At 39.6% G+C, this 11,528-nt stretch overlaps 1 protein-coding gene across 1 annotated transcript in view; it reads right to left on the bottom strand.

Moving 5' to 3' along the window:
- Positions 1-606: 606 nt before the first annotated feature.
- The window catches only part of LOC103907994 (probable tRNA methyltransferase 9-like protein), a 15,998-nt gene continuing 5,076 nt past the window's right edge, over positions 607-11,528 (bottom strand). Inside the window, 2 exon segments of the mRNA XM_009290268.1 lie at positions 607-936; positions 1,522-1,664. Coding sequence (XP_009288543.1) covers positions 607-936; positions 1,522-1,664 — 473 coding nt within the window.

Genomic DNA, 11,528 nt, shown 5'->3' with positions numbered 1-11,528 from the left:
TGAAAAAGCTCTCTAGACTATGACAATGCCATGAGTTACTGCCTCTGCCATGAGGGCTCTATACACCTAGTAATTCTCATATAAGACTGTCTCTCTTGTATGACTAGAAGTATCATGTAGCTGACAAAGTGAACTGTAGTAAAATAGTGCATCTTTCAGTTACTTCCCATGTTATGTTACACCAAGTGGCAGAGTACAGTAAATTTTAAAATAAAAAGTTGACATGAACGACTATATAGAAATAAATTAATAACAAAGGCTTTTAATGCACGTGTAAAAAATAATCCAGCAATCATCTTCCAACTGTATTTTACCTATTTTCAAGCAACAAAACAGCTGGCAGCTGTTTATTAAAATGGATCAGTGTGCTAAAATGTGCTCAGTCTGAAATAATAACTCTAGAAAAAAACCTTCAAGAGAGATGTATTTTAAGAACAAAATCAAAGGAAACAAAGTCACAGAACCTGAGAGTTTCAAAGCACTCTCCTCCTCATATGTCCCTCTCTCCCCCAAAACAAACCCAAGGCTATAAAAAGCTTCAGGAAAGATTTTCAAAGGCGCTGAGCTTTCAAAAGGAAGAAAGCCCTGAAGTATTCTCTGCGCATTTCAATAAGGAAATTTCCCCTGTATCTTCCACACTTCAGTCTTCTCTGCTAGCACACACCAATTGGCACGGTCAAAGTATGAGTGAGTAATATGTAGCTCAGGAATGTGACGCTCTATCAGCTCTGCCAACTCCCCTTCTTTAAAAACGCAGTAGTACCTCAACCATGCCCCACCAGGACCCGTCTGCTGTCTTCTCTGCGTGGTCAGGGCACGCTCATTGACTGCCTTCTGCAAAGAAGAGCCTGTTCTCCTTTTGTTCTGAGGTTGGCAGAAAACTCCTTGTTTTGGGTGGTGGTCTATTTTAAGTCGTTGTCTGACAGCTAATTCTTTCTGATGTGAAATCAGGTCAGGTAAACACACTCCGCTGCAATCGTGAAGAGTATCTGCAGCCACAGGGAGCTATATAGGTGCTTGCCCTAATTCTGAACAGCAACTTCTGAAAGCCTTCGAGCAGCATGACATGGGCAGCATAGGTTTAACAGCCTCTTCAAAAGCTGTTGTATTTTCAAAACTCAGTTTGCAATGTAGAAAGAAGTCAGAAGCACGTTTCAGAAAGCCACGCTCTCTGGTTTTTTCAACTTTTTTTTCCCTGTTTGATTCATTCAGCTGAACACCGTAATTGCAGTATCTAATGAGCTCTTCTTGGTGCCACTGATCACCCACATCTAAAACTGAGTCAAGTGATCTTGAGAACAGAGACCATCTCAGAGATTTCTCTAACACCATGCATGGTGCTTTTTTCTCCCCTCCACAGGATGAGCTCCTTGCTGTCCTGTGTACCTCTGAAGTCCAATCCAACTTATGACAGGGCTGGTTCAAAGCCAGCTCTTTGTCCTTGTGAAGAATTGATTTTTGTACTCCACGTGAGCAAGGCTCACCGGAGGAGCAGGAAGGAGGTGAAGGATTCTAAGGAACAAAGATGTCTTGCTTTTCAAATCTTCTCCGTTTTTGCTCCATTGCCCACACATATATCATTATCTGGCCTCCTACTCTCAAGATGCGAGCCATCTCTTTTATTGCTCGCATGCACCTCTCTTCCATTGAAAAATGGTGAATCACTAGAACAGAACAGATAAGGTGAATAAGTATCCCTGGAGGCACTAATGAATACAGAGTATAAGGACAGGGACTGGCTCTGACACACTGGCAGCCGGTGGTTTGCACCACAGGAATACATCATTTATCTTCCATTGTGCTACATGTTATTGTACTATCTCTAACATCTCTAACATTGTACTACCTCTAAAGAGTTCATTAAAGACTTATTTTAAAAACACAGCAGAATTTAGAAACGTTGAAACAAGTGACATCTTTCAGATCGGCCACAAACAACACAACAGTCTTATTTTCTCAGTGAAAGGCTGAGACCGCAAGGTCAGTGGCAAAGCAATCTGGCCCTTTTTTACCCTCACCTAATGCTCATCTGCAGCCTGAAAGAAGCCCTTCTGAATGACCAAGGTCATACATGGTCCTTGCAACAGCCATGCTAGTGATCCTGCTGACGATACCCATTAAAAATGGACTAGGTTAAAACTGCCTGCCCATTTCTCCTCCTTTAATGACAGACATCAGTAACAGAGCAGAAAAAATGAACAGTCACTATCAGCCTGGGATACATTTAAATCATCAACATATGGGTGAAAGACACTTAGTCAACTAGCATTTGTCTACTTCTGCCATTAACAAGCACGTATCATGAAAACAAATAATCAGATCTTGCTTGATAACCCCCCACACCACAAAAACATGCGTGACGTGGAGAACGCCTCATCATTATGATGGTGAAACTCAAGCAGCACAGCTTTGCTTGAGTCAGAACTGAGTTTAAATTTGACTCCCATTTCAACAAAAATTTTTGCCCCAAAAGGGGCAATCGGTCTCAGGCTTTGGCAGAAATTTGCCGAACGGCAGCTCTGCAGGTTGGCTCCTGCTCTCAGACTGCACAGCTCTAGAGCAATTCACAACAGACGTCGAGGTTGATCAGGTCTTGGTGCACAGCAGGGACTTCAGCAAAGTTTCGGCTACGTCAAATGAACGTTACGTGAGAAATAAGAATAGGAAACAATCCTGGAATAGTGCTGGAAAGGAAAGGGCACATATTAAAGACGCTGAAACCAAAAAGCAATAGAATTAGTGATATTTATCCAATCTTATATTTTCCTCAGTGAAAATGCCTGTGCCAGTTTGGGCAGATATTTCTACAGTTACCACTTCAGGTTACAATAATAAACCAGTTTTAGGTTAAGCTGTTGAGGTGTTGGTTTCCACGGAAAAATAATAGATCTTTCAAGGAAAAGAAAAGGTGCAAGCTTTCTATTCTTTCTAGAAACATAAGTATAGAAAATGCTAGCAGAAGCTCTGTATCTGCAGCCTCTCTGTGTCTGTCAGGGCAGCCATTCACCATCAGCTCCATTTTGCCTCAGAAAAAGAGACACTTTACAATTAAAAGAATAACAGCATGCAATCCAGATGAGATAGGAAAACACTCTTCCTGCAATGAATGATGCATTCAGAGCCTCGGTGGCAATGTGAGGATCAAAAGGCAAGCTTTGAAGAAATAGGGTCTTTTAACATTTAGTTATTCAGCTCACTTGTTTGAGATGAACAGAAATCAATTCTGAAAGCTCACATCTTCTAGCACTAGTCGAGATGTTGACACTGAAACATTATGGCCTTTTTAATTAAAAAGGCATAAAGTATCATTTAAGAAATTACAGCGTATTAATAAAATCTCACACTGAGCAAAACTTTAGTGTTGTCAAGATAAATCTGTCAGATATTTTTAAAAGCTATGGGTGAGGTATTCAATTTAAAAATGCATAACTCAAGGAAACAGAGCATCTGCACAGGGCAACATCACACTATCCTGAAATCACAGATTATCACGTGAATTATTGCACATGATTGATTTTAATCAAAGCCAAACCTGTCAGGCTCCAAGATCACCACGTAGCCACATTCACCTAAAGCAGGTGGCTTATAAAAAAATAACTTCTTTCTTTCCCTTGACATTAAATTCCTTGTATGTTGAAACTGTGTTTAAACTGAACAATCTGTAGTGTGCAGTAAAGGTGCCCTTTCAGAGATGGAGTGGCTCATGTTAGCTGGCAGCAAGGCACAAACAGTCACCAAGGGCCTGATTGCAGCCCAGCAGCGACATGAGCCTGCTTCCCTCCCCTCCAGTGGAAACGGTTCAGATCTGCTTCTCCTGCAACTCCGCTCATACTGACGAGTAGATGGCACTGGGGCCGATATAGTGTGCAGTAAAGGTGCCCTTTCAGAGATGGAGTGGCTCATGTTAGCAAGGCACAAGGCACAAACAGTCACCAAGGGCCTGATTGCAGCCCAGCAGCGACATGAGCCCTCCCCTCTCCCCTCCAGTGGAAACGGTTCAGATCTGCTTCTCCTGCAACTCCGCTCATACTGACGAGTAGATGGCACTGGGGCCGATATTTCATAGAATCATAGGATGGTTTGGGTTGGAGGCGACCTTCAAAGATCACCTAGTCCAACCTCCCTGCCATGGGCAGGGACATCTTCCACTAGATTGGGTTGTCAAAGCCCCATCCAACCTGATCTTGAACTATTCCAGTGATGGGGCATCCACAACTTCTCTGGGCAACCTGTTCCAGTGTTTCACCACTCTCATCGTAAAAAATTTCTTCCTAATATCTAATCTAAATCTACCCTCTTTCAGTTTAAAGCCATTGCCCCTGTCCTGTCATTACAGGCCCTGGTAAAAAGACTCTCTCCATCTTTCTTACAAGCCCCCTTTAAGCATTGAAAGACCGCAATAAGGTCTCCCTGGAGTCCTTTAGTGCTACACCCCTGGAACAATATTTCACCAGCTGTTCAACATATTTTAAGGTGATTTCCCACCATCCAAACACTATAAAACAAGGGTCCAGATGCTTGAAAGTGCATTTGTCATAATGACTGGTACTTTAAATGAAAATTAGTTTTGTCCTAAATTACAATAAATACAGAAGCTTGCAGGTGGTGAAAACAATATTAGGTCAGAGGAAACTCATCCTGAGTCGGAGCAAACATCCCTCCAGCACGGGGCTGTGGCAGCAGTCAGCACCAGATGTTCGGGAAAGAAAGAAGGGAAGAACAGTGATGCTCTCTCTCATCACCTCCTGTGGTCGGCAGCCTGAAAGCTTCCTCAGCCACAGGCGGGAGCTTGTATCCGATAGCCAGTGATGGATTTGTCCTCCATGGATACTTTCTTGTACTCACTTGTACTTCTGACTACACAAACTCACATGTCAAAGGAATCTGCAATTTAATTATATATTTTTTAGAGAAATGGTCCCTTCTGTTTTAAATCTTTCCCTGTGGTTCTCCTGTTGGAAGAAACCACAGAAATTTACTGCCTGTTCACTAATGTAATATCATTTGTGGCTTCCAGGATGCTATCTCCCTCTCCCTCAGGAGCAATATGATGAATACACTTCTTTTATGATACTTTTATGATGATACTCTTTTTTCTTAGGTGAAGAGCCCTAGCCCATTAATCTATCCTCATACATAAACAGTTTGCACCTTTGATCATTATAAGGACCTTTACTAGTTCATCTATATCCTTCCAGAGATGAAGAAAACCTGAATTTCATGTAGTATTCAAGATATGGATTCATCAGGTATTTATCTTCTACCATTTTTCTGGATTTTCATTTTTGTTCTTAATATTTGAATACTTTTTTGACCAGGTTTGAACACTGAGCTAATATTTTTCAGGGCAATGAAAATGAGTCTGATAATGACTTCAATATCTCTTTCCTGAACAAGAATAGAGGGTACCACTGTGCCTGTACACTTATTTTTTTCTATGCACTTTACCTAGCATTTATCCACAAATACATTTCTGCAATTTTGCACCCAGTCATTAGTTTCACATGAGACTTTTTTTTGCAACTCTTTGCAGTCAGTAATCCTGAATAAGTCTATGTCACCAGCAAACTTTATCGCTAGCCTATTCATTTCATTTCATTTGTAATTATAAATTACATAGGAATCTGTTGAACAGGCCTTTTTATAGGTGCCATACACCTACACCCACACTAAGCATTCAACATTGAGTCTTTCAGCACTTTCCACGCTCGTCTGCTAGCATTTTACCCTTCTGGCTTTCCCTTTCAATTTTCCTTAAGAGTTTCTTCCTTTTTGGTAGTAAACTTTTATGCAGTGGTTTTTTTAAAGCATTTTTGTTCCTAGCAGGAGGTTCAATTACAGTCACATTAAATTCAATGAGAGAATGTCGTTCTTGCACAATTACTTATTGATGTGGGCCTGATGCACCGTTTCAGACTAAAAAGAGTTGTTTCCCTTTTGTGGGTTCTCAGATTAATCTTTCCAAGAGGCTTCATGCCCCTGTGTATCATTTACACAACCTACATATGGATAATTGCAGTTTCTCAATATTGTGTTTTCTGCCCTCACAGCCCTCGCAATCTCTCTTAGTAATCTGTGGTCATTTTCTCCAAGTTTATCAGAGAGTTAGCGATACATCCTTATTATTACACTGCTCTCCTCTGTAGCTGTCTACCTACTATCGTTTCTTCCAGAAGTTTATCCTCATGCTTTTTTCCACAGAAGGATATTCAGAGCTTTTTAGCTGTTATGCAACCCTTGTAACAAAAGCTAGAAAAAACCCTTAAGTTCACTACAAAAAGGGCTTTAATGAACATTGTATCATTATCATACTAACCAACACCATGCCATGGTGATGGGGACAAATAGGACCACATTCAATTATTTAAACATCCAAACAAACCATTGCAAAAAAGAAGTCTAAGCACAAAAATATTTGTTTGGGGTGAGCACAGGTGCTTGTCCAAAACCCCTGACAGCTCTTTGTAGCAGCAAGGCCTTGCTTCATAGATTAGCAGTTGTTATAAATCAAGCATTCCTTTTCATTTTGGCCATACGTTCCCCTAGCGTACCTAGAAGTCAATCCAAATTAATTTTGTGCCATGTACTGCTCATTCCCACCACTTCTGTTTAAACTGAAGACTGAAAGATTTTCCATAACTGAAAAATACATAATGCAATCTTAGATTTCATACGGAGGGGGCGAGGAGGAAGGGAGAACATTTAAAAGATTCTTCTCTTCTTCATTTCATGAGAATATAATTAATTGCTCCTTCTCTTAATTTAATACTGTGACTAATCCTACTAAGAGGGATTATTTAGAACAAGCAGACAATGCAAGATACATTTTTGTGTCATTCAGCTGTCTTCAGAGAACAAAACTGAAAGCGTCAACAACTTTGTCTGAATTTTTTTTTTAGAAGTCATTTTCAAAATGAGTATTTTAGGTCAGTGATTCAATTTAAACCCTGTTAAATGGCAAAAAGAAATCTGTGTAATCTGAAATTGCTTTTCTCTGTCAAATTTCTTCACTGAAGTTAAATCCAGAGACAGACATTTGGAAAGTATTTAAGGATCACAGAATCTTTATCTTGGAGACTCTTTTGTATATACTGTATATACACTTCAGATGTCACTTTATCTCTGTCAGCTCTAATAATAGGAACAATTGGAACATATATAGAAGGCATAATTTTAAGTTAAATATGATTTTATTCTTTTCATTATGGTGGTTTCGTAAATAAAAAGGGGAGGAAAAATACTAATATACCAAAGAATTATTTAAAAGAATTACTGAGTAAACTTAAAACAGTGTTTCCCTTAAAAACTTGTCCTATCGAAAACATAACTCATTAATTACTCTAGGTTGGAAAATTTGTTCCTTCTTTAATTTTCCCACATTTATGGTTAGCATTAGCAAATGAGGATGCTGCCTTTATAAAAATCATTATAATTATGAAATTTAATTAACTTATTAAAGCCTTGCAGGAATAATATAATTATATGCTTAATTTTAAGCATCTGAGTAGCTACACTGGTTTCAGCAGGATTACTCCTGCGTTTATATTAAGGATCATTCTGAAATGCTTCTCACAGCAACACAGAAGTGGGGACACCTATAGCTAAAACCAGCAAAAGAGGGTAATGAAATAAGGTCAGGTGGAGCAGCTCTCTTCAAGCCGCTCCCCTCCTTTGCTTCGTGCCATCCTCGAGTTGCCTGCTCTGAGTCTGAATTACTCCTCCTTTCTTCCCACCCAGAGCAGCAGGTAAATAACCTTTGCTGCAGGTTAAGATGATTATTTTTTTTCTTTCTGTGTAAAAGAAAAATCAGCTTTCTGTAAAATCATTTAAGTATTTGAAGACTATTATGTTGCCTTCAGTCTTTTCTTTTTCTTTCTTTTCTTTTTCTTTCTCTTTTCTTTTCTTTTCTTTTCTTTTCTTTTCTTTTCTTTTCTTTTCTTTTCTTTTCTTTTCTTTTCTTTTCTTTTCTTTTCTTTTCTTTTCTTTTTCCTCTTGACTAACTAAACCCAATTCCTTTGGTTTCCTCTAATAATTCAGATTTTCTAAACTTCAGTTATTTAAAATGTCTCCATATTGATTGCAAACATTTTAAGGCATGGTCCCTAAAAGCAGATATGAAATTCCACCTAGGATCTCAAAAGTACCAAGCGCAGGAGGGTGACCCATTCTTCTGCCTTCCATGAAACTGCTCTGTTACCATACCCCAGACAGGTATTTGCCTGGGTTTGTAACAGCACTACACTCCTTACACGTATTTGGCCTGTGGTCCATCTTGCCTGGCCATTATTTCTCACTTTGTCCATTGAATGATTCCTTCCCAAGCATGGTACGTCGCTCTCGATGGTTTCTGTATCTCTTCTTGTTGATTTCAGACAACTCTCCATCATTTGGATGTCAATCTTCCAAAATAATTCCAACTTTTCCTACACAGGAGCTGTTCACAAATTGTTCAATATGCTCTCTAGCCTGCCATCAAAGTTATTAATTAAAATTTTGCATGGAAACAGATGTAGGGTGGGTCCCCAGAGCATCCCATTTGAAATGTGTCCTGATTGGACAGTGAACCACTGATCCATTTTGAGAATTATTTTTTTCCATATTCTTAGCTCTATTTACTTATTTTACTTGCAACAATGACACAAGAGTCAAGATACATCATGTCTTCTCCTGCTACCCTGTCTATTGGGATGATTACCCTGTCAAAGACAGAAAGCAGATTGGCTTGCTCCTGACAAATACATGTTGGCTGTTTCCCATTACATTAGTATTCTGTAGGTTTAAATAATTTATTCCATTTAAATTACGTTATTTAAATTATTTATTCTAGTATACTTGCATAAATCTAAGTTAGGCTGGCTTCCTCTTGATGTCCTTTCTCTCTCTTTTGGAAACAAGTATTATGTTTGCTTTTCTTCACTTGCTGGTGATCTTAAAGATAAGCTGCTAGTTCACAGTACTTTAAGATTAATTTCATGATTTCCTAACAATTTGTGTAACCTAATTTCTCTAAATATTCTTTAAGACGTTATTTCCTTTTATAGTCTAAACTCCTGTCCTCTGGTTAAAACTCCGCTAACTTATTGATGACTACTATTAACTTTTTGTAAAGACCAAAGAAAAATGCAACTTCCCCTGTCATCTGTTATTTGCTTTTCTTTCCTTTTTGTTTTCCTCTTGCTTTGCATGCATTTATAAAACCTTATCCTACTTCTAATGCATGTTATGCTGTAGTCATCCTGACTTTGGTTCTTCACACCATCCCTTATAATTATTGATAGTCATGGTTTTTCATGATTTTTTTTTTCAATTTCTATGGCATTAAAGAGTTTCTGATGCTGTCATACCAGACCTCATTATACTCTGCTTTCCACTGGGACAGGTTGCTTGTTGTGCCTTTAATATTGCTTATTTTAGGCAATGTAATTTTCTGACCACAGTGCCTTTTTGTTGGAAAAAGTTTAAAAAACTTTTAGAATGTAATCCTGATTGATCCTTAGGAAAAACAGAATTTAGGAGAACTGGCAGGTAGTGATGATATACCTACCTGGCAAAACTCAGTGTTAAGCAGAAATAACCAAGGTTGCACAGAAATGTGAGCTTTCTTTATGGGGTAAAGAAACTATGTCACGATGGCATTGCAATGTTGTGCCCATATTAATTGGCACAACAGTGCAATATAACTACACTGATATGATCTGATACTAACACTTGGTTTCTTCTTGCTCAGCGTCCCATTGAATTTTACCATAAAGACAGAACCTTATATAGTAAGGAAACTCTCCTGGACCTTTTATTTGGACTTCTTTTTTCCCCAAGAGACTCTTCCACCTTGTAAACTTTAAGAATTATACTATTTGCAATTACACAGACAATTTTCTCAGACAGTGTAAATTAGAGGACTAGACAGGTTTACGTCCCTTAGGTTCCCCTCACTTTCTCTGTTAAATTACCACATGACTAAAAGATCACAGATTAAAGCGAAGTTAATTTTCACATATTGGTATTAACACCAAGGAAAGCCATTTGATGCTCTCCACTCCAGGAACCCTTTTTTCCCACTGGGATGAAGAGTCTGATCAGATATTTCAGTAATCTAACATTACTGACTAGAGGATCTGACTCCTTATAGGAGAATAAAATGTGATGTCTTCACCTTTGCATTTGGAGGAAAGGAATTACTTACCTAAATTAATAGAAAAAGCTGCTTCTTTTCCCTTGCCCATCTCAGAGTCCAAGAGCTCAGCATATACAAGATTTTATTAACACAGAACATGACCTTTCCATATAAAGGAGAAAGCCACCTCGACAGAGGTAAAGCCACGCTAAAAAATCAGTCCTGCAGTATGATTCGGAACAATTCCTTAGCCAAAGTGGAAACATGAGTGCCAGTCCTCTTTTCACTACTGCAAGTGGCAGAAGTCCTACTTATTTCAATAATACAGGAATGGCTTCATCATGCTAACAATAACAAAGCATCAGTATATAGCAAAGGGGATGATTTCTGTTGTTTGGTGATATTAAATCTCAAATAAAATTATGCTATGAATACACTGGGAAAGTGAGTATGATTTCTTTCTTAAGGCAGTGAAAACATTGTGGAATGAATTGCATACTCACAGGGCAAATTTGTCTCCTTGAACAGAAAGTTAAGTGTTTGAAAGCAGCACATCTAACCTTTTGCTGATATATCATGTTTAGATTTGTTTCTTGTCAGTATAGGTTATTCCATTCATGGAATGGGCAAAAATCCTTCATTATACATGCATACGCAATAGGTGTTGAGCACAAGGAAAAATCATCAAGTTAGGCTTGACACTCCTCTTCTGCCAATATTTTTTCCTACTACAGACCTGTCTTGAGAACACCTACAGAAATTTCTTGCCTGCTTTGACAATCTCCTGAAGACTAAGAGAACACATGCTTACCCAAACTATAGTATATACAGATATATAGTATATATATGCAGATGACACCAAGTTGGGCGGGAGTGTTGATCTGCTCGAGGGTAGGAAGGCTCTGCAGAGGGACCTGGACAGGCTGGATCGATGGGCCCAGGCCAACTGTATGAGGTTCAACAAGGCCAAGTGCCGGGTCCTGCACTTCAGCCACAACAACCCCATGCAGCGCTACAGGCTTGGGGAAGAGTGGCTGGAAAGCTGCCCAGCAGAGAAGGACCTGGGGGTGCTGGTTGACAGCCGGCTGAACATGAGCCGGCAGTGTGCCCAGGCGGCCAAGAAGGCAATGGCATCCTGGCCTGTATCGGAAACAGTGTGGCCAGCAGGAGTAGGGAAGTGATCGTGCCCCTGTACTCGGCACTGGTGAGGCCGCACCTCGAATACTGTGTTCAGTTTTGGGCCCCTCACTACAAGAAGGACGTCGAGGTGCTAGAGTGTGTCCAGAGAAGGGCAACGAGGCTGGTGAAGGGTCTGGAGAACAAGTCTGATGAGGAGCGGCTGAGGGAACTGGGACTGTTTAGCCTGCAGAAAAGGAGGCTGAGGGGAGACCTCATCACTCTCTACAACTACCTG

The sequence above is a fragment of the Aptenodytes forsteri genome, unplaced genomic scaffold (genome assembly GCF_000699145.1).
Source record: "Aptenodytes forsteri isolate BGI_AS27 unplaced genomic scaffold, ASM69914v1 Scaffold155, whole genome shotgun sequence".
In the NCBI taxonomy this organism is placed as follows: Eukaryota; Metazoa; Chordata; class Aves; order Sphenisciformes; family Spheniscidae; genus Aptenodytes; species Aptenodytes forsteri.
Note: the sequence above shows the minus strand (reverse complement) of the source record. Positions and strands in the feature narration are given on the sequence as shown.